General features: G+C 52.8%; 2 protein-coding genes across 5 annotated transcripts; both read left to right on the forward strand.

Annotated features, from left to right (window-relative positions):
- Positions 1–1,303: 1,303 nt before the first annotated feature.
- Nlrx1 (NLR family member X1) lies at positions 1,304–16,401 on the forward strand. Of its 4 annotated transcripts, none has more exons than XM_028866345.2 (10): positions 1,304–1,442; positions 4,199–4,320; positions 4,836–4,905; positions 5,280–5,368; positions 5,825–6,444; positions 7,109–7,930; positions 12,032–12,627; positions 13,626–13,712; positions 14,782–15,033; positions 15,533–16,401. In XM_028866345.2, the coding sequence occupies exons 2-10, from the start codon at positions 4,251–4,253 to the stop codon at positions 15,852–15,854; spliced, it is 2,928 nt and encodes a 975-aa protein (XP_028722178.1). In that variant the 5' UTR covers positions 1,304–1,442; positions 4,199–4,250; the 3' UTR covers positions 15,855–16,401. The 4 variants fall into 4 exon arrangements, with proteins under 4 accessions (XP_028722178.1, XP_028722177.1, XP_028722174.1 ...); XM_028866344.2 differs by lacking the exon at positions 1,304–1,442 and adding an exon at positions 1,510–1,762; XM_028866341.2 differs by lacking the exon at positions 1,304–1,442 and adding an exon at positions 1,828–1,962.
- A 1,900-nt stretch (positions 16,402–18,301) lies between these two features.
- Pdzd3 (PDZ domain containing 3) lies at positions 18,302–22,515 on the forward strand. The gene is made up of 11 exons (XM_037207571.1): positions 18,302–18,379; positions 18,764–18,791; positions 18,923–18,996; positions 19,321–19,532; positions 19,785–19,974; positions 20,060–20,196; positions 20,381–20,585; positions 20,788–20,984; positions 21,075–21,281; positions 21,408–21,608; positions 21,839–22,515. The coding sequence occupies exons 1-11, from the start codon at positions 18,364–18,366 to the stop codon at positions 21,866–21,868; spliced, it is 1,497 nt and encodes a 498-aa protein (XP_037063466.1). The 5' UTR covers positions 18,302–18,363; the 3' UTR covers positions 21,869–22,515.
- Positions 22,516–22,679: the final 164 nt, after the last annotated feature.

A 22,679-nucleotide genomic window follows, 5' to 3' on the forward strand; every position in this document is an offset into this window, starting at 1 on the left:
GCACAGGGCTGGAGGGCAGAGTTGATCCAATGGTCTTCTGTGCCATGGCTCTTGGAGCATCTGGTGCCGCATACTGAGGCCAGACGACAGAGGACATGTCTGCAGCATGACTCACAGGCCTTCTGTCTGCAGAGGCCAGTCGAAATATATGTTATTAATAAAGCCCACACTGTTGTCATACCCATGGGTTGGGGGGAAGAAATGGCTTGCTCTGAGCAATGACCAATAATTGTAGCCAGGTGACAGTTGGCTTCCCACGGCTAGGTAAGTAAAGTAAAGCTAGAGAAGCCCCCCAGGCACTTAAATGTTACCCCTGAGACTGTATCCATGGAGATGTTCAGCCTCATTCAATTCCTCTGGAAGAATTTCTTTTTTTTTATTGTTTTAATTTTTAAAATGTGTGTGGGTGTTTTGTTTGCATGTATATCTGTGCACCACATAAATGCAGTACCCAAAGAGGCCAAAAGAGGGCGTCAGATCCACTGAGACTGGAGTTACAGGTGGTTGTGAGCAGTCATGTAGGTGATGGGAATTGAACACAGGTCCTCTGGATGAGCAGCCAGTGCTCTTAACAGCTGAGCCACCTCTCCAATCTTGGAAGAACTTCTTTTCAAATGCAAATGTGCCATTTTCTGCTCACTATGCCTTTCTGACTATTTGTTTTTGTTTTTCGAGACAGGGTTTCTCTGTGTAACAGTCCTGGCTGTCCTGGAACTCACTCTGTAGACCAGGCTGGCCTTGAACTCACCGAGATCCTCCTGCCTTTGCCTCCCAAGTGCTGGGACTGAAAGGGTGTGCCACCACCGCCCGACTCCGATGTACTTTTTAGCGTCCAGTTGAAATGTCACAGTCTCTGCTAGAAGCAGGTAGTAACTTCCTCTTCTAGGCTTTCCTAATGGTTTGCCTCTGTCTCTGAAGAACGTTCACTGTCAGCATGGTGGGTTCCCGCACGACTTGTCCTGATTAGCAGCCCAGGGTGAGTACTGGCCCAACACCACACGCGGAATGAATGGACAGTCGCCTAGATGAAATAATCACCATTGTCTTCTGTTCCAATGAAGGGTAGACCACAAACGCCTCTTCCCAGCCCTGCCCCGAGGAACCTCTCTCTCGAGTTCTCTTCTTTCATGTCTGTTCCCTGCACATCGCACCCATGTTTGCATGAGGAGGCGTTCCTTGCCTGAAGGGGATGGGCGTCTCTGCCATGCCCTTGGATGTTCCTTGAATGGAAGGAATAAGGGTGGGGGTTTTTAGGACCCGGAAGTCCCAGGGCTAAACCATGACTGGATGGATGTCAGACAGGAAGAGCAGGTTGGAGTAGGAACTGTTTATCAGTCCCCGTCTTCCTTCCTGGCCAAAGTGAACAGAGGCCCCCCTAGAGGTCTTAGGGCTGCATGACACAGAAGGGAAGACCCGAGAAAGGCTTAGCCTTGTGCCTGGAGGTAAGCGACAGTTGTGACCAGGAAGAGAGGTCAGGAGGCCCTGGGGATGAATATCTGAGTGAGGAAGGCTTACACTTGTTCCGACTCATCTACTTCCAACTGGGACAACCTGCGCCAGTCATGTCACCCTTCCGCGCTTCATCTGCAGTTTTCATCTGTAAAATGGGCGTAATCAACAACTCCAGACTGGGAGGTGCATATGAGGTCATCGGCGGGGCCTGATGCTTGGGAACCTGCAGGGGGCAGTACGGGAACCCCGGTCCTAGGAGGGCCGGGTGGGGCTGGTCCTCGCCCCGCGCCGGCTCCTCGGGTGCCCTTCGGTGGGTCTCCGCTCTGTGCGCGCTTCGGTGCCCAGGCGGGGCGGGGTGCCAGAGTGGGCCGGGCTGCGCGCTGGCTGGCTTGGCGGAGGCGGGCTAGACGCGCCGTGCGGAGCGAGCCAGGGACGCTGGGAGCCAGCGGGAGACGCCGGCTTCCACCGCTCCGGGCCGCGGCGACGGGCACCAGGGCCTGGGCAGCCTGGGTAAAGGCCTAGCTGGCTCGATCACTCCTCCGGTCCCCGCTTGGGCGGCTGCGATGAGCCCCGGAAGCAAGAGTCGGGGTGCTGGGTCACGGGAGCGGGCAAGTGGCATTTGGGAGTTCTGCCGGAGCTTGGGCGCTCGCTGATTGTGGGCCTGCTGTCAGCTTCACTTTGCTCCCCGAAGCCGAGTGGAAGTGGGAGAGCTGTTGGTGGGGAAGCTCTGCGCCTTCTTGTCGCACTCCCTGTTTTGATGAGTGACAACTGTTTGATGAGAGAATTATCCTAAACCCTGTCTGCCTTATCTCGACTCAGTGGACCTGGAGCTGATGCCAGCCCTGAGATTTGCCGGGTTTTCAGGACCTTTCTCTAACTCTGGGACTCCTGTTCCCAGCCCAGGCGACACCCTAGCCAGCTCCTGCTCCTGCTACCCCTGCCAAAGCAGGTTGTTCAATGCAGCCACTTCCCAAGTTTGCCCCCTCTTTCAACCCCAGTGTCAGTGAGGGAGGCCACGACAGAGTTGGGGCACAGGCATGTCAAGGAGCGGAGGGAACCGAAGATACTCGGAGAGATACTCGGGCTGGGCCACAGCAGTAGGGAGGGATCTGCAGGACTGTCTCCTACCCGAAAGGGAAGAGAGGCAAGGGTTTGAATGAAAAGCCAGGGAATACAGTGTGAATCCAGGGTTTGGAGGAGCTCTGTAGAAAAGTAACCGGAGGAGCGGAGCTGATGAGCAGAATCTTCAAGAGTGTCTGGGATTCTGATAACGGAGATGCTAAGCAAAATGTATGAACTGAGTTAGGAAGGTCAGAGCAAGAAGAATCCTGTAGTCCTGGAGGATGAGGAGAGGGCTGGGGGCAAACCTAGAAAAATAGCTTCTGTGGGCCTGGGGTTTTGTAGCTGTTAAGTAGCATAAGTTTAGGGAGTTGATTTCTGCAGGGAATGAGGGATTGGAACAGGCCAAGAGTGAAGGCACAGAGGTCTTGAGGAAGTGGGGTCCTGTGAGGTCTGGAGGGATCTGAGTAAGTTCTGAGATGAAGAAGTTAAGGGGCTGGGCCACAGCAGTAGGGAGGGATCTGCAGGACTGTCTCCAACCCGGAAGGGAAGAGGGGCAAGGGTTTGAATAAAAAGCCAGGGAATCTAGTGTGAATCCAGGGTTTGGAGGAGCTCTGTAGAAAAGTAACCGGAGGAGGGGGGCTGGTGAGGCCAGGTTGCCCCGGGTGAAGTGGGAGGCAGAGGCAGCACATCCTTATGTCAGGCCGGAAGTTCATTCACACATTCATTTATTATTTATGCCAGCCTTAAAGGCAGCTTACATAAAAGTCAGAGGACAAAGTGACAAAACCATTAAAACTCAGCCAAAGGGATCTGATGGCTGGGACACAAAGGCAGAAGGAAGTGAATAATGATGACTGGGGGAAACCTAGGCTCAGAAAAGGCGCTGGAAGTGAGCACAGGTCTCCCATCTGAGCTTGCTGGCAGGCAAGCAAAATAAAACCTAAAAGCAGATGATTGGGCTGGAACTCTGGACAAAGGCAGCTGTGAAACCTCAGCGGGGAGGCAGGAGTTGGTAGGAGATGAAACGGAATCATTCAGGCTGGGATTATCCTTGCTGAGGAGAGCTGGAAGCCAGGCTTCAAACATGCTGATATCTGAGGACAGACTCAGCCTCCCTTGGGAGAGGGTCCCTTCTTAGATGCTAAGGGTAAGGGTTGGAGAGGGAGTGTGTGTGTGTGTGTGTGTGTGTGTGTGTGTGTGCGTGTGCGTGCGCGCGCGAGATGTGGGATGTTTGAGGGGCCACCTGGTGGTGATGGCCATACATTCATACTATTGTTTCGTTTTTCAATTTACATTATTGTTTTTTTTGTTTGTTCTTAAATTTTTCTTTCTTTCTTCTTTTTCCTTCCTTTTGGTTTTCGAGACAGGGTTTCTCTGTGAAACCGGAACTCACTCTGTAGACCAGACTGACCTTGAACTCACAGAGATCCTCCTGCCTCTGCCTCCCAAGTGCTGGGATTAAAGGCTTGTGCCGCCACCTCCTGGCAAGTTTTTCTCTTATACATTTACTTATTTGTTTATTGTGGGGATGTAGAAACAAAGGCCAAAGGACAATTTTCAGGAGTGGTCCTCTCCTTCTACCCAGCGGGTTCCTGGAATTGAACTCAGGTCCTCAGGCTTGCTAGCAGGAGCCGTTACTCACTGAACCATCTTGCCAGCCCCATTCACAACATTCTTTTTTCAGGGGAACAGGAAAGAAGGTGCTTCTAATTGCTCCAGGCCCCGACTTTCCTAGGATGAGGTGGGGCTGCTGTTTGTCCAGGACCTCTTGGGGCTCAGGTCTGGGAAGAACACCCCAGCTATCAGGTAAGCAGGAAGCTCGGGTTTGTTTTGGCTCCTCCTTTCTGCTTTCAAGGTCCAGATGGTACTTCCAAAAAAGCAGGGATCCAGACATGAGGTGCGCCCGTCCCAGCTGTGTGGTACTGCAGCTGGTGTCCTTGGGCATGGCACCTCACCTTCCAGAGCCTCCTTCCCCCGTCTTAAGACAAAGGGGCTGAGCAGGCCCCTTCTAGCTACATCAATCTGGTTTTTCATCCAAGACATTAGCTGCGTGTTGGCTGTGTACCAGACTGTGGGCTAGGCTCTTGGTATATAATTTGTGAATAAAACCAGATGTGAGCCTTGCGCTCATAGAGGGGAAATGGATGATAATCAAATGATCATATAGCTAAATAGAAGATTATGTAATAACTGCTATTTAGGATAGCACATTGCTACTATAAGGGTAAATAAGAGTGGGGTTTGATGCCAATGTTGGGGTGTGTATTAGTGGGGAGATGTGGATGGGATCTGCAGATGCTGCCCCTTTCTTCTTTCTGTAGATGAGCAGATCTCCTTTCTGACCCACTGGAGTTGGCTGTTTAAAGGGGTGCATCACCTTGGGCCCCCTAGGTGAGACCTGGATATATCATGCCTCAGAACACAGATGGACATAACTCAGGAGATGGGAACGGTCAGAATGTGCTATTGTGGTCCCCTGGGAGAGAGGGTGGGAAGGGTAAGGAGGCAACTTCCAGGGATCTAGAGGAAGTTGGCTTAGGTCGTGGAGGTATATAGAATAATGGGGAGTGGGACAGATCTAGCAGAGGCCAGTCTGAGTCCCAGGCAGGCAGCAGTTAGGGCTGGACGTCCAGGCCAGGCCTTGATCCTTGGGAACGGTAAGAGTTCGGGTCTCATCTTAGAAAATGCAGACTGGACTGGACTGAGCCCACGCCAGGGTTGAGCTCAGTTCTAAACCCCAGATCATCCCATGTCTTTGCTCACAGGACCTTTATCCGTCACCATGGAAACTCAGCAGACAGTGTTCCCCCACCAGGGAAGCATGGACAGCTGTTCAGGAGCATCTCTGCTACTGGTAAAGGAGGGGTGTGAAGAGGAGAGGGGCCTGGAAGGAGAGGGAGGATGAGGAAGGCACAGGGGATCCACTGCTGTCATCTACTGGTGGTCCCTCCCTCCGTGTCCCTTCCTTCCTTCATCTGTGCGTCACTGTTGCTGTGCACATGGACCACACAAAGCACTTACAGAGACACTCTCTCCCTACCTTCAGTTCTGGTCCAGGAAGTCAGGGAGCCAGTCAGCCCAGGCTCTGCATAATTTATTCAGAGGCCCCCTATTTTCTGTCATGGGACTTATAAACCTTCGGAGTCATCTTGGTTAAGGGAGTTCTATGTGCCCACGCCACAGTGGGCTCCTGTATCTCTGAGTTCTCTGCATTGACTCCCTACCCTGACCTACAACCACCCTGGCTGGCCCGAAGAGCTAGCATCTCCAGTGCCTTGTCTTGACCCATGTCCTTTGCTTTCTCATCCAGAAGCCATCCAAAGGCATCGCCGGAACCTCATGGAGTGGTTTAGCCGGCTGCCCAGAGAGGAGCGTCAGTTTGGACCAACCTTTGCTCTAGACACGGTGCACGTTGACCCCGTGATCCGCGAGAGCACCCCGGATGAGCTGCTTCGCCCATCCGCGGAGCTGGCCACAGGGCACCAACGACCCCAGGCTGGGCTGCCCCCACTGGCCCTGTCCCAACTCTTTGACCCCGATGCCTGTGGGCGCCGTGTGCAGACCGTGGTGCTGTACGGGACCGTGGGTACTGGCAAGAGCACGCTGGTACGCAAGATGGTCCTGGACTGGTGTTACGGAAGGCTGCCGGCCTTTGAGCTCCTCATCCCCTTCTCCTGTGAGGATTTGTCATCCCTGGGCTCCACCCCAGCTTCCTTGTGCCAACTTGTGACCCAGCGTTACACACCCCTGAAGGAGGTGTTGCCCCTGATGACCGCTGCCGGATCCCGCCTGCTCTTTGTGCTCCATGGCTTGGAGCGTCTCAACCTTGACTTCCGGCTAGCAGGCACGGGGCTTTGCAATGACCCAGAGGAACCCGGGGCACCGGCTGCCATCATGGTCAACCTGCTGCGCAAGTACATGCTTCCTGAGGTGGGTCGCCCCTTAACCTGCTCCATAGGGAGGTTTATGTTCTTGGCCTACATAGATGTTGTATAGGACAGTACCTAGGTTAGTTCACCCCTGGCCCCTCCACTTCCTAAATGGGTGACCCTGAGCAAGTCATTTACCTTCCCAAACTTCTGTCTCCTTCTGTCCTTGTTCTGTATGGGTTAAGTGAGTAGGAAATCAGTACTGATATTATTGGAAAAGGTTCTCACTGTGTAATTCTGGCTGGCCTGGCACTCACTATCTATACCAGGCTGGCCTTGAACTCACAGAGATCTATCTGTCTCTGCCTCCCGGGTGCTGGGATTAAAGGCATGTGCCACCATGTACAGCACTGTTAGTTATAATGTGATAACTATGATCCCCTTCATTCTTGGATCCTCTGTCTTTAGGGACTTGTGACAATCAGGTTTCTTTCTTTCTTTCTTTTCCTTTTTGGGTTTTTCAAGACAGGGTTTCTCTGTGTTACAGCTCTGGCTGTCCTGGAACTCACTTTGTAGACCAGGCTGGCCTTGAACTCACAGAGATCCTCGTGCCTCTGCCTCCTGAGAGCTGGGATTAAAGGTGTGCGCCACCACCACCTGGCTGACAATCAGGTTTCTTGAGACTTAGAAGTTTCTCTCTTAACCTTTAACCATATCCTTCCCAGGCCAGCATTCTGGTAACCACCCGGCCCTCTGCCCTTGGCCGTATCCCTAGCAAGTATGTGGGACGCTATGGTGAGATCTGTGGCTTCTCTGATACCAACCTACAGAAGCTCTACTTCCAGCTCCGCCTTAACCAGCCCGATTGTGGATACGGTGCAGGGGGTGCAGGTGTCTCAGCCACACCAGCTCAGCGGGACAACCTGATTCAGATGCTGTCCAGAAACCTGGAGGGGCACCATCAGATCGCTGCTGCCTGCTTCCTGCCTTCCTACTGCTGGCTTGTCTGTGCGACCTTGCACTTCCTCCATGCTCCCACACCTGCCGGCCAAACCCTCACAAGCATCTATACCAGCTTCCTGCGTCTGAACTTTAGCGGGGAAACACTGGACAGCACCCATCCCTCCAATTTATCCCTGATGGCCTATGCAGCCCGAACTATGGGCAAGTTGGCCTATGAGGGGGTGTCATCCCGAAAGACCTACTTCTCTGAAGAGGATGTCCGTGGCTGCCTGGAAGCTGGCATCAAGACAGAGGAGGAAATTCAACTGCTGCAGATCTTCCGACGGGACGCCTTGAGGTTTTTCCTGGCCCCATGTGTGGAACCAGGACACCTGGGTACCTTTGTATTCACCGTACCTGCTATGCAGGAGTACCTGGCTGCCCTCTACATCGTGCTGGGCTTACGAAAGACGGCCCTGCAGCGAGTGGGCAAAGAAGTTCTCGAGTTTGTGGGCCGTGTAGGGGAGGATGTCAGCCTGGTACTGGGCATCGTGGCCAAGCTGCTGCCCCTGCGGATTCTGCCTCTGCTGTTCAACTTGCTCAAGGTAAAGATCCCTGCCCCTAAACACACACACACACACACACACACACACACACACACACACACACACACTCCTTGCTCCTTCCTTCCAGGATTCCAGACTGCCTCATGATCTGTATGCACCTCTTGCTCTTCTCCCAGTGGGGAGAGGCCGCCTCTTGCATACATAGGAATCCTCTGGAAATTTGGCTTTTAGTGGAATTGAGGTCTAACGAATGTGGAGAAAGAAGCCACAGGAAGGCTTGGGGGATAAATGGGGGGTTGAGGTTACAGGGACTTTTTGAAACAATCCTACATGGAATCCTAACAAGGATTTCTTTTTTTATTATTTTTTTTCTTTTTCCTGCTGCTGGGAAGCAGGCTGGGTCATTGCAATCTAGTTTGCAGGCCCAGAAACAGCTTTTTTCTTTTCTTTTCTTTTTGTGGTGCTGGAGATTGGACCCATAGTCTCGCACGTGCTAGGCAAATGTTCTACCACCGAGCTACATCCCCAGTAACCCTGGGCCCAGAAACTCAATTGTGTCTGCTCCTTCAGAGGCGATTAGGCCCCAGGAGCAATGACTCATCCTAACTCAATCACTGGAGACAGGTTATAAGGCAGACGCCATTTATTCATTTGTACTGGGAGGATGGATGACATAGGTAATTGGTTTAGGACAATCTCCATCCTGGGTGCAGGTCCACCAGCCAACAGGCCTGAGGGCGATGCTGTGAGCTGGGCGGATGTGGGATGTTCCTGGGGGATGGAGGGAGTCAGTCTTGCTGATGCCTGCCAGATGCTTCACTGCTTCTTCCTCTGTTTGCAAATCAGCCCTAGAGGTCTGGAGATGAAACATTGCTCCAGTCTCTTTTTATATCTTGAAGAAACTGGGCTGGCAGATGGCTCAATGGCTAAAATGCTGGCAGTGAGCATGAGGATTCAGTTTGGATCTCCAGAACCCATGGAAACGCTGAATGATTGTGGTGGGCTACCCATAATTCCACCTCAGAAGGCTAAGGCACAGGATCCCTAGAGCAAGCTGGATAGTGAGCGCTCAGTCTGATTGAGGGACTTTGCCCCAAAGAATAAGGTGAAAGGGTGATTGAGGATGATTCCTGGGATCAATCGCGGGCTTCTGCACACACACACACACACATGCACATACACTCTCACGCTCCTTCTCTTCTTTCTGATCTGGGTGTTGGGTCCAGAGCCCTACACATGTCTGGCAATGCTCTACCACTGAACTACATCCTCAGCCCTCTTCATGATGACCCCGTTGATTCAGCTTCACAAAATGGTATTTTCTGGTCTTGTTCCCAGATTAGTATTGAGTACTATCACTTCTGTGGCAAGAACCTGACATCTGAAAAATGAACAATAAGCCAGGCGGTGGTGGTGGTGGTGCACACCTTTAATCCCAGCACTCGGGAGACAGAGGCAGGCAGATCTCTGAGTTTGAGGCCAGCCTGGTCTATAGAGTGAGTTCTAGGACAGCCATGCTACACAGAAAAACCCTGTCCTGAAAACAAAAAACAAACAAACAAAAAAAAGAAAGAAAGAAAAAAAAAAGGGGAAAATGAACAATAATGGAGACATCAGAGGAGGTGCTATCAAACGACCTCATGTGTCTTTGCAAGGGTGGGAGGTGACATAGCAAACCTCCCCACACGTAACTCATTTCTTTGCCAAATATTTCAGTACCTTGCCATGCACCGGGCAATGTGTTAGGTTTGTTGGAGCAATCAGTTAATGACTCTGCAGGTTATCATGAAAAATGATAAATGCCGATAAGAAAAGTTCTGATGTTCTAAGAGAGAGATGTACCTGGTTTGAGCAGTCAGGAAAGCCTTCTGGAAGAGCATTTAAACTGTAGGATTAGCCAAGAGGACAATTGGGGTGGCAGGAACTCCAGTAGGCAGCATCATGGAGGCTCTGAAAAAGGGGGAGCTGGAGGCTTCGGAGGAGGGCACTGGGGTTGGCAGGGGCTGTCACACAGGACCATGGAGCAGCAGGAGCCACATCCGTCATGGCTGCTGGGATGATCAGGACGTTGAAAGTGTTGATGTATTTATAACACCCAGCCTGGTCTCCAACCGAGCGGCTGAAAGCCAGCCCCGAGCATCTGCTGTCTGTGCATGCATCCTACTGCAGATTGCAGATGTTAGAACCAGATGTAGTGGCCTGTGTTTGTAATCCCAGCCCTTGGGAGGTGGAGGCAGGGGGATCAGGAGTTCAAAGTCATCTTCAGCTAGATAGACATTCCAGGTCAAGCCTGGGACACAAGACCCCTTCTCAAGAAGAAGACAAGAAGAAGAGGAGGAGGAAGAACAAGGGCAAGAAAATACATTACCAACAGGCCTAGGGGCACCTGCCTCTAATCCCAGGACCTTGAACGTTAAACCAGGAGGACTTTGAGGTCAAGGCTAGTGTGGACTTCAACAGTAAGAGCCTGTCTTTGTTCTTTTGTTTTTGTTTTTGTTATTTGAGACAGCATTTCTCTGTGTAGCCCTGGCTCTCCTGGAACTTACTCTGTAGACCAGGCTGGCCTCGAACTCAGAGATCCACTTGCCTCTTCTGAGTGCTGGGATTAAAGGTGTGCATCACCACCACCACCACCACCACCACCACCACCACCACCACCACCTGGCAAGAGCCTGTCTTTAAAAAAAAGAAAGAAAGAAAGAAAGAGAGAGAGAGAAAGAAAGATAGAGAGAGAAAGAGAGAAAAGATAGAGGAAAACATTTGAAAAAAGATTGTAGAGAGCTGTAGAGATGGCTCAGAAATTAAGAGATCCTTTTGCCCCTGCAGAGGACCTGAGTTCAGTTCCCAGCACCCATGTTGAGTGGCTCACAACCATCTATAACTCCAGCTCTGGGGAGGCCCAACCCCCTCTGGCCCCTTCAGGAGCCTGCATTCATGTGCACACACCTACATGCATACATACAATTAAAAATAAAATAAATCTTTAAAAGAAATGCAAGAGACTAGGCAGATGGCTCAGTGGTTAAGAGCACTTGTTCTTACATATTCCATTTCCAGCACCCACATGGTAGCTCACAACCATCCATAACTCCAGTTCCAGAGGATCCGGTGTCCTCTTCTGACCTCCACAGACACTAGACACGCACATGGTGCACATGCATGCCTGCAGACGAAACACCCATGCACATAGAATGAAATAAAATAATTTTAAAAAATGCAGCTGGGGGCTGTGGCTCCGTAATTGAGCATGTGCTTAACATGTGTGAAGCCTTGGGCTCAATCCTCAGCACTGCCCACACAAAAAGTATCTGTCTTAAACATACATAGGTTTTTGGTTTTTTTAAAGATTTATTTATTTATTTTGTATACAGCATGTATGACTACAGGTCAGAAGAGGACACCAGATCTCATTACAGATGGTTGTGAGGCACCATGTGGTTGCTGGGAATTGAACTCAGGACCTCTGGAAGAGCAGTCAGTGCTCTTAATCTCTGAGCCATCTCTCCAGCCCGTTTTTTTTTTTTTTTTTAACACAATATTAGTACTGTTTATCTAGCATAAATAATTACCACATAACCATTCAGTATTTAGCATTTACATTGTATTGTGTTGCCAATAGTCCAGAATTATTTAGTATACAGTTAGGTGTGCATAGACTATATACAAGCACTCATTTTACATAAGGGACTTGAGCATCCAAGCATATCTGATATCCACAATGGATCCAGAACTGGCTGCCTGTGGAGGGACCACTGTGTGTGTATTTCTTCTTCCCCACCACCCTCCTGGACTAGAAAATGAATGGGTGCCTGGGGAGAAGAAAGAGGTCCCTAACATCTGGAGTGCATGAAACAAGTGTTTGAGAAATGACCCTAGAAAAGTCAATTTGGGGCCAGATTATGAAAAGTTTCCTATTCCCGGCTGAATGTGTGGAGTTTGCCTCACAAGCAGTAGGGAGCCATAGAGGGTGTCTCACCAAGGAGGAGTAGCGGGATCTGGCAAACGGTGTTGTGAGTTCGAGGGGAGATCCCAAGGTGAGAACAGTTGGAGGGAGAGCAGCTATCTTGAACTGAGCCTTGAAGGCTGATTGGATGTGTGGAAGGCCACCCCCCGCCCCCCCACCCCATGCTTCTTTTCCAGGTGGTTCCGCGAGTGTTTGGGCGCATGGTGAGCAAGAGTCGGGAGGCGGTGGCCCAGGCCATGGTGCTGGAGATGTTCCGGGAGGAGGACTACTACAATGACGATGTTCTGGATCAGATGGGTGCCAGCATCCTGGGTGTGGAGGGCCCCCGGCGCCACCCAGACGAACCCCCTGAGGACGAAGTCTTTGAGCTCTTCCCCATGTTCATGGGGGGACTGCTCTCGGCCCACAACCGGGCCGTGCTGGCTCAGCTTGGCTGCCCCATCAAGAACCTGGATGCCCTGGAAAACGCCCAGGCCATCAAGAAGAAACTGGAGAAGCTGGGTCGGCAGGTGCTGCCCCCCTCCGAGCTGCTTGACCATCTCTTCTTCCACTATGAGTTCCAGAACCAGCGCTTCTCAGCCGAGGTGCTCCGCTCCCTGCGCCAGCTCAATTTAGCCGGTGTGCGCATGACACCCCTCAAGTGCACCGTGGTAGCCGCTGTCCTCGGAAGTGGAAAGCACCCTCTGGATGAGGTGAACTTGGCTTCCTGTCAGCTGGATCCTGCTGGGCTACACACTCTCATGCCTGTCTTCCTGCGTGCCCGGAAACTGGGGTGAGGACTGATCCTTAGGTGCAGGCATGAAGGGAAGAGAGCGTTGGATGGGAAGCGGGGACGCCAAAGGAGTGAAGGAAGGGCCAGGGGACATGTAGGAGTCTGCTTTCTGTTGCTACTATAACAGAAAGCGAAGCCTAATCCCAGAATTCAAAAGACGGAGGCAGGAGGAGCGCTGTGAGTTTGAGTTCAGCTTGAGCTACATTGTGAGTTCCCAGCCAGCCTGGGCTACATAAGACCTTGTCTCTTGGGGCTGGAGAGATAGATGGTTCGGTGGTTAAGAGCACTGGCAGCTCTTCCAGAGGTCCTGAGTTCAATTCCCAGCAACCACATGGTAGCCCTCTTCTGGCGTAAAGGTGTATATGCAGATAGAGCCCTCATAGATAAATAAGTAAATCTTGGAGGAGGAGGAGGTGGAGGAGGAGGAGGAGGAGGAGGAGGAAGACCTTGTCTTAAGAAGGAAGAGAGGGAGCCGGGCGGTGGTGGCCCACGCTTTTAATCCCAGCACTCGGGAGGCAGAGCCAGGCGGATCTCTGTGAGTTCGAGGCCAGCCTGGTCTACCAAGTGAGTTCCAGGAAAGGCGCAAAGCTACACAAAGAAACCCTGTCTCGGAAAACCAAAAAAAAAAAAAAAAAAAGAAGGAAGAGAGGGGGAGAAGGAACTAGCTGTGTGTAGAGAAGGCCAGGAGAGAAGGCTTGCCTAACACCAACCCACTCCCAGTGCAGACCCCCTACTGATCCTCAGTCAGGCTTCATCTATCAAGGTTCAACCTTCCTACAATACAACCGCAAACCTCCAACTCATGTCCCTTGGCACAGCAGACCACAGCTGGGTGGGATGGAGAAGGTGTGGGCAGGGGTGACGGGAGCAGCGTGAGGGAAGAAGAGTGGAGCTGGCAGGAAGCAGGCTGGTGAGGAAGGGGCACAGTCCACAGGAAGACTCCATGCTGATCTGCTTTCTTGGTCTCTTGCCTCCCCTCCGGCCACCTTCTGCTCCAGGTTGCAACTCAACAGCCTGGGCCCCGAGGCTTGCAGGGACCTCCGAGACCTGCTGCTGCACCAACAGTGCCAGATCACCACTCTGCGGTGAGTGTCGGTGGCCCTCTGGAGGCTCTGGCTCTTCCCATGGCCTCCAACATGATGAGCACCCTGCCTCACAAACATGGCCGGCACAGGCCTGCCCTGGCTCCAGAAAAGAGGTTGTCTGGGCCCTGGCTAGCTTCCTGCCCAGGTCCGTTACAAGCATCAGAAAGGAGCAAGGTGGTGGTGCAAGCCCTTAGCCCCAGCACTCGGGAGGCAGAGACAGGCAGATCTCTGAGTTCAAGGCCAGCCTGGGCTACAGAGTGAGTTCCTGCAGGGTCTGCAGGACAGACAGGGCTACACGGAGAAACTCTGCCCCCCCCAAAACAAACAAACAAACAAAAAATAAATATAAAGAAAGGAGCAAGGAAGGCACCAGCAGTGGGTGCTAAGAAAGCCTCTCTCCTGGCTAATATTAGCCTGGGGACAGGACAGCTGCAGTAATTCCTGGGCCAGTTGCCTGGCAACAGAGCCACTGTTCCCTGCAGACTCACCATAATGCTGGATACTCTCTAGTTGCTCCCAACGCGCTGGCTGATTTCCTAGGAACCCAGATGCCTGGGGGTCCTGGTTTCTGACTCGAATCAGAAGTGGAGGAGGAAGAGGAAAGGAGGGCTGAGGGGGACTCCCGATGAGATGGCCCAGGAGGTAGAGGTGGCCGCTGCCAAACCTGACAAACTGAGTTTAATCCCCAGGACCCACAAGTTGGTTTGAAGGAAAGAACCAGTTCTCACAAGTTGTCCTCTGAGCTCCATAGCCTCCTCCCTCGCCTCACCCCCACAGGCACACACGCACAAAATAAGTAAAATAAATAATAGAAAGGAGGGGCGGGGGGGTCAGGAAGCAAGAGAAACAGAAAGGAGAGGGAAGAGAAACCTGCTTCCCTTCACTCCCTGTCCTGGGCAGGGGCCACTCCTCATTTCACTGTCCCTTCTCCTGGGCCTCATTTCTGTGCCCAGGCTGGCCTCCAACCCAGACAGGCGTGCCCCCTTTGGCCAAAACCCCAACACCCAGCTTGGGCACCTCCAATGCTCCGCCCGTCCCCCCCACCGCTGGCCTTGCTTGTGGCCCTTAGGCTGTCCAACAACCCACTGACAGCAGCCGGCGTGGCCTCACTGATGGAGGGGCTGGCAGGGAACACCTCGCTGACACACCTGTCCCTGCTGCACACCGACCTTGGAGACGAGGGGCTGGAGCTGCTGGCTGCCCAGCTGGACCGCAACAGGCAGCTGCAGGAACTGAACGTGGCCTACAACGGCGCTGGTGATGCAGCAGCCCTGGCCTTGGCCAAGGCTGCTCGGGAGCACCCTTCTCTGGAGCTGCTGCAGTAAGTCCCGGGCTGATCTCATCCCCCCCACCCAGGCCCCAACCCTGCTTTTTCTGTCTCTTCACTATGTTCTTCCCACCCAGGGGGTGCTCTGGACCTGAGCCTGCTGTCTGTGTTCCCTTTCTTATCCTAGTTTACCCAGTGCTGAGCCAACCAAAGTCCTCTGTGATTGTCCCTTTACCTGCTCTAATTCCCTACCACCATTTCTCCTAGGGACGCTGTCCCTGATCACACTAAATGCTTCCATTGGCTTCTACCTCTGTCTCTGGCTTATTGCAGGTTCTTTTTGGGATGCTAGGGAGTGAACCCAGGGCTTTGTGCATGCTAAGCACTCTACCTACCACCTGAGCTACATCCCCATCTCTTACTACCGACACTTGGCCCCTCCCACCCAGCAGCCTGTAGGGAGTTATAAGGCTTTCTGGCTTTCTTCTGCCTATCCACCCTGGGCCTTCTCAAAACCCAGATGAATGACATCCTTCCATCTCTTTCCCGACAGCCTCTACTTCAATGAGCTGAGTTCAGAGGGCCGCCAGGTCCTGCGGGACTTGGGGGGCTCTGGTGAAGGTGGTGCCCGGGTTGTAGCCTCGCTGACAGAAGGAGCAGCGGTGTCTGAATACTGGTCAGTGATCCTTAGTGAAGTCCAGCGCAACCTCAACAGCTGGGACCCGGCTCGGGTCCAGAGCCATCTCAAGCTGCTGCTTCGGGATCTGGAAGATAGCCGAGGCGCCACCCTTAATCCTTGGCGCAAGGCTCAGCTGCTTCGAGTGGAGAGCGAGGTCAAGACCCTTCTGGAGCAGCTGGGAGGCTCTGGGAGCTGAGACAGTGACAGCTGTGACCTGGCTGTGGGACCACTGGCCCCCAAACCCTTCCCTGTATGGCTTGCTGGCGTGCACAACTCCTTCCAGAAAGACCTGCAGTCAAAGCAATGGGCACAACTGTGCTTCTCTGACCTACAAGTCCAGCAAGGACCCCAAGCTAGACTTCCCAAGGTCAAATATGGTGAGCGGATGCTTGGATATGGAGGATGTCACCTCTTCTTTTGCCTAGAAGGACTAAGAAGACTATGACACTTGTGTGACAAATTGCCCTGTGGCCCCACCACCGACCTTGCCTCTCCCTCCTCTGATTCTGTTACCAAGGGGCACACCTCTCATGTGTGCCTTGCTGGGGGCTCTGCCATCCAGCAGATGTACTGGGTGGCTTCCCAATCCTGCCTTATGCTCACCTCTGGACACAAAATGCCCTCACGTGGTGCTTTCCCCAGCCTCATGGCCCCCCAACTCCACAGGTATCGATGGCTCTAGGCCACTAGGGATAAGTGTGCCCACCTTGCTGCTATTAAAAAGCTGAGTGTCTTCCACTGCCTGTGGTCTCCTCTTCCTTGCCTGGTGATTCCAAGAAAGGGTTAGTCTGGTTTACCTTCTGCTGAGGCTAGTTCCTGGCCACTAGACTCAGAAGCCATAGAATTGCTGGAGTTTTAGTACAGATGCCTGGGCTCTGGCAGGCCCAACAAGCTGAGCTTTGCCACTAATCCTCAATAAACTATTTAAAAAGAGAATAGTGGAAAAGCAAGGAAAGGCTGGAGAGATGGTTCAGCAGGTTTAGAACTGTCGCTGTTCTTCCAGAGGACAGGAGTTGAATTCCCAACAACCACATGGTGGGGGAGCTCACAACCACTTGTAACTATAGCTCCAGGGGATCCCATACCCCCTCCTGACCTCTGTGGGTGACACACACACTCTCTCTTTCTCCCTCTCTCACATCACACATGAATAAATATACCACACACACACACAAAATTTTTTTGAGACAGGGTTTTTGTTGTTTGTTTTTGCTCTTTGGGGGGCCTGCCACCCAGCTCCCAAATAAATCACACATGGAGGCTTATTCTTAATTATAAATGTCTGGCCTTAGCTTGGCTTGTTACTAGCCAGCTTTCCTTAACTTAAATGATCCCATCTGCCTTTTGCCTCTGGGCTTTTCCCATTATCTTACTTCTGTAAATCTTACTCTTACTCTGTAGCTTCCTGTTGTAGCTGGGTGACTGGCCCCTGGAGTCTTCCTCTTTCCTCTCTCCTTCTTTGATCTTTCTTCTTCCCAGATTTCTCCTATTTATCCTTTCTGCCTACCATCCCTGCCTATTCTTTCTCTTGCCTCACTATTGGCCATTCAAGCTCTTTACTAGACCATCAGGTGTTTTAGACAGGCACAGTAACACAGCTTCACAGAGTTAAACAAATGCAACATAAACAAAAACAACACACCTTAAAACAGTATTCTACAACAGTATTCTCTGTGATCCCTGGCTGTCCTGGATCTCACTCTGTTGACCAGGCTGGCCTCAAACTCACAGAGATCCACCTGCCTCTGCCTCCCAAGTGCTGGGATTAAAGGCGTGCGCCACTGCCTCCTGTCTATGAATAATTTTTTTTATTTTATTTTATTTTTATTTTTTTTCAGAGCTGAGGACTGAACTCAGGGCCTTGCGCTTGCTAGGCAAGCACTCTACCACTGAGCTAGATCCCCAACCCCAATAATTTTTTTTTTTTTAACTTAGAAAAGTGGAGAAAGATTTGTGGCCACATCAGGAAGTGGAACAAATAAAGAGGTCCAGTGACCCCCACTCCCCAGCTCATCTTTCAGAATCTTGACCTGGGATTTAGGTTCAAATACAGTAGAGGGCCAGAGGTATTCATACTAAACAGTCCTGTCAGGGTGTGGTCTTGAACCACTGGCTCATTGACTCTGCTCCAGTCTGTCCTGCAAGGTGGTCTGACAAATTGTCAGAACTGTTGAGACACCTCTTCTTGGGAGACAAGTTCTGGCTGGCATCAAGGAGGGATTCATCTTTCTCTTTCCCAGCTTAAGATTCCTGGAGAGATTCCAATTCTTTGTGATCCATTGTTTGAATAGTCTGATAGCCACGGGGAGAGGCACAGACATCTTTAGATAATTTTGTCGCTGGAGGGACTGTGTATAAAACCCTGGGATGAGGTTGTCTGTGCTGGGCCTTAGAATTCCTATCACCCTTTTCATGCTTACTGCCCCCAGCTTGGAATGACACTGACCAGTGATCTTTTTTTCTGTGCACAAGAACAACTAGGTTAGTTAGAGGCTCTCTCTCGAGAAAGGGAGGACCCAGACTTGGGGGCAGAAGGAACATAGACACACACTGTCCAGAGAAAGAGTCCCATTGCTGTTAACCATTACCCATTGCTTCCTTGCAGCGTCTTCAAGGAGGCGTGACTCGGGAGGGGGCAGGTGGGAGGGTCAGCTGGTTATAATGAACCTTGTCCCTACTCTAAGTCCTGGGTCACTGATCCAACTATGGAGGCAACCGCAGGTAGGAGGTGGGGAGATATCCTTGGAAGGGGACTTTGGGGCAGCAGCAGATGGGACAGATTTGGAATCTTTGGGTCTAGGACACACTTGACATTGGGGCTTGTAGCTCTGAGGCAAATAGACAGAACTAAAGAGGAATGAGGTGAGCATGTAAGTCGATCTTCCTGGTCCACACCCTGTGCTGATAGGCTCAGATTTACGTGCCACAGAACTGGGGGAGGGAAATAGAGGGGAGTCCACGCCCCTGTGTGTGAAGATAGCGGAGCAGAATGGGAGGGGTTTGGGGTTCTCCGAAGCCCTTCCAGGTTTTTAGCATGGAAGTCCCATCTCAGGGGCTTCCTGAGGAGGAGTGTGTCTCCACTCTTATCCCTCCTTTGCCCAGCAGATCTTCAAGACACGGCCTTGTTAACTCGGTAAGTAGAATGAGGGCTGAAGACGAACTGAAGGTAGGGAGACTCTCAGTTGTCATCAGCACCTCAAGTAGGACCTGGGACCCCAGCCCAGCTCCATGCTTCCCTTACTTGCCTCTCCTGTCTCCTTACAGGAAGTTTAAGTTTAATCCAAGGCTGGGCATTGACAATCCTGCCCTCTCCCTGGCGGAAGACCAGGACCAGTCTGGTAACCCCTCACCCCTGGCAAAGATCACTTTTCCGTAGAGACATTACAGTGCCACACAGCCTCCTGTCTCCTTGGTAACCACTAACGGCCTCCCTCTGATATCAGTAACTAAGCAGAGGTAGAGGGGGCGGCTTTCCTTTTGCTCTAGGCACCCTGCCCATGCAGTGTCCGTCCATTCAGCTGTAAAGCCCACCCTCTCGCTGGCTGGAAGCTGCCCAGTGCTCCAACAGGAGGCAGGGGCCACCAGGCAGTGGATGGTCCTGTACTTGGACTGTGTGCCCACCCCCCACCCCCTCCTCTTTTGCTACCTACCTCCTCCTCCAGATCCCTGGAACCTGCAACGGCCTCGCTTCTGTCTGCTGAGCAAAGAGGAGGAAAAGAGTTTTGGGTTCCATCTGCAGCAGCAGCTGGGCAAGGCTGACCATGTGGTGTGCAGGGTGGATCCAGGCACCTCTGCCCAGCGCCATGGTCTCCGGGAAGGAGACCGGATCCTTGCAGTGAACAATAGCATCGTGGAACATGAAGACTATGCTGTGGTGAGGCTGGGCTTTGGACTCCTGGTGGTACAAAGGAACATTCCACAGCCCTTCAGAGAGGAAGAGGAGGCTGACACTTGCCTAGGCACTCTGGGTGCATGGGCCAAGCCTCACTCTCAGCTAGACCCCACAGAGGTACCCAGCTAGAAGGATTTGATAAAGCTGGTTTCTACAGTGGAAATGCAAGTTCTAAGGCATCCTGGCCCTTCACCAGGGGGCCAACTGCTCTCACTCCCCTGTGTCCTTATGTAGGTGGTGCGCCTCATCCGGGCCAGCGGTCCCCGGGTATTGCTGACAGTGTTGTCAGGACATGTGCACGACGTGGTGCGTGCTCAGCAGGGGAGCGATGTCTCCCTCTGTCCTACCCTGGGCTCTGAGGTCAGGCCCCGGCTGTGCCATGTAGTAAAAGATGAAGGTGGCTTTGGCTTCAGCATCACTCATGGTGAGCTTAGGGCCTGAGACGGGGCAGTCAGGGATGGGGAACCCGAGGCAAGCTGCAGACTGGGAGTTACTCTGTCTGCCTTTAGGAGCTCGGGGTCCTTTCTGGCTGGTGCTCAGTTCCGGAGGAGCGGCTGAGAGGTCAGGGGTGCCTCCTGGGGCGCGGCTGCTAGAAGTGAATGGGGTCAGTGTGGAGAAGCTCACTTCCAACCAGCTCAATCGGAAGGTAGGGCTTCTTCCTGCGGTGGCTTCCGACGTGAACCCCGTCTCCCGAGGGTCTGCCTGTGTCGCCCCTCTTTTCTTCTCTATAGTTTGTGTGAGGCCTGCCCTCATTCCTGGGCCTGGGGGGAAGGTGCCTCTCCATCCCCACACAGATGGCTTATGCTTATACTCTCGTTGGGTCCCCACAGCTTTGGCAGAGTGGAGATCAGGTGACTCTGCTGGTAGCAGGGCCGGAGGTAGAGGAACAGTGTCGTCAACTGGGGATGCCTCTCGCTGCCCCTCTGGCAGAGGGCTGGGCACTGCCCGCCAAGCCCCGGGGTCTCAACATAGAGAAAGGGCCTCAAGGCTTTGGGTTCCTGCTCCGGGAGGAGAAGGGCCCGGATGGTCGCCTCGGTGAGTGGCAGCCCCAGGGGTGGGCAGGAACTGGGCCCTAGGGTGGTCCTACATACCCAGTTGCGCATTTCTCGGTGTCCATGAGAGGTGCCCCCCGTCTGAACCACACGGCCCGTAGGCATCCTCCAGCGTACTGCGGGGTTAGTCCCTGGGAGAGCATGGGGGGAGTCCGGGAGGAGCAGTGAATGTGTCTATGTCCCAGGGCAGTTCTTGTGGGACGTGGACCCGGGACTGCCAGCTGACAAGGCTGGGATGAAGGCTGGGGACCGCCTGGTGGCAGTGGCTGGGGAAAGCGTGGACGGGCTGGGCCACGAGGAAACCGTGTCCAGGATCCGAGCACAGGGCTCTCGCGTCTCCCTCATTGTCGTCGACCCTGAGGCTGACCGCTTCTTCAGCATGGTGCGCAGGTGACGGGGTGAGGGAGAGGGTGGGAACGGAGCTGGGCTCAGGTGCCACAGGTTTGCTCTGTCTGCCCCCCCCCTCCCCCAGGTACGACTGTCTCCCCTCCTCTTCTTGGAGAACACGGAGATTGATGCCTCCTCCTCTCTGGCGGAAACCAAGGATCTTCTAGTCGAAGATGCAGTTGAGCCTTCCGGCCCTGGTGGCTCCCGCCGATGCTTCTTGTACCCTGGGCCCGGAGGTGGCTATGGATTCAGGCTCTGCTGTGTGGCCAGTGGGCCTTGTCTCATCTCCCAGGTGACTCACGCCCCATGTGCCTTGGAATCTTTTCCATCATTCATCACTTACCTTCCTCTGCCTCCCTACATGCCCAGCCTTAGAACACCTGACGAATTCTTCCATGTGTGTCTCCTGTGCTGCCAGGTGACCCCAGGAGGCTCAGCTGCCCGCGCGGGGCTGCAAATGGGAGATGAAATTTTGGAGGTGAATGGATATCCTGTGGGTGGAGACAATGACCTGGATAGGCTTCAGCAGCTGGCTGAGGTGGAGCCACCCCTCTGCTTGACGCTGGCAGCTAGGAATCCGCAGCACTTAGAAGCCTGGATTTCCTCAGAGTTTGGAAAGGTAAAGGCAGAGAGACAGGCGAACTATGAGAAGGGCAGAGAGGAGGGTTGCTAGGTAGAGCCCTGTGGGGTGTAGGGGCGGGGAGGGGAGACGGGGACTGTAGGCCATAGGAGGTGAAGACAGAGGGATCCATGAAACAAGTCCCATTCCTGAGCAGCCAGGGCGTGTTGGGGCAGGAAAATGAACTCTTCTGGTCCCAGCCTGACCCTGTCCTTCCTCTCTCTGTGTAGGACTGGACCCTGGCTTTGGAGCAGCTATAGGACACCCCTGCCTGCCACAGACTTGCCTGGTGGCTTTCCTGCCCTTGCTCTGCACCCTGGGGTGGAGGGAGCCAGCAATGGTCTCTCCAAGTTGGAAGTAGGAGCTGGAGGATTCAGACACCACTCATCACAGGACCTTCTTCCCTTCTCAGGAGCCTAGCTCCAGCAGACGGGTGTGGACAGAGACCTCAGGCAGGCTCGTGAGAGAGCCTGAGTCTCCACAGGGTGTTATGTAGAAGTTTTGAGGAGCTGTGCTACAAAGATGAAGTTCTGCCCAAGAAGGTGATGATGTAGAGCCAGAGAGGATCGAAGCTCTGAGAACTTAGGCTAGGTATGACCCCAGTGTCATGTGACATGAGGATCTGGAGACCAGTCATGCTTTCCTTCCGTGGGCACCTTAGAAACGTGGGAGCTGGTTCCTGGCCACTGTCATGTCCTGTTATAGCCTTTCCCAGTTGGCCGGTGAGATGGCTCAGTTGGTAAAGGTGATTGCTGCTAAGCCTGACAACCTGAGTTCGATCCCCAGAACCATATGATAGAAGGAGAGAGCCAATTCCTGGAAGTTGTCCTCTAACTTCTATATGAGCACCTTGGTATGCCATTGTCCAAATAAATAAGTAAATATATATGCAGTCTTTCCATATTAATCTGGCTTTGTTTTTGTTGGTGAGAGTAAGCCAAAGTAGTTTAAAGGAACCAAAGTTGCTCCAGGCTTTAGTTTCTGTGGGAGAGGGTTTAGAGCCTCATCCATTTCTTATCATTCAGTGTTTAGGACAGTAGGATGATGGGTTAACCCAGAACATAGATGTCC

This window comes from Peromyscus leucopus, chromosome 7 (assembly GCF_004664715.2).
Source record: "Peromyscus leucopus breed LL Stock chromosome 7, UCI_PerLeu_2.1, whole genome shotgun sequence".
Taxonomy (NCBI): Eukaryota; Metazoa; Chordata; class Mammalia; order Rodentia; family Cricetidae; genus Peromyscus; species Peromyscus leucopus.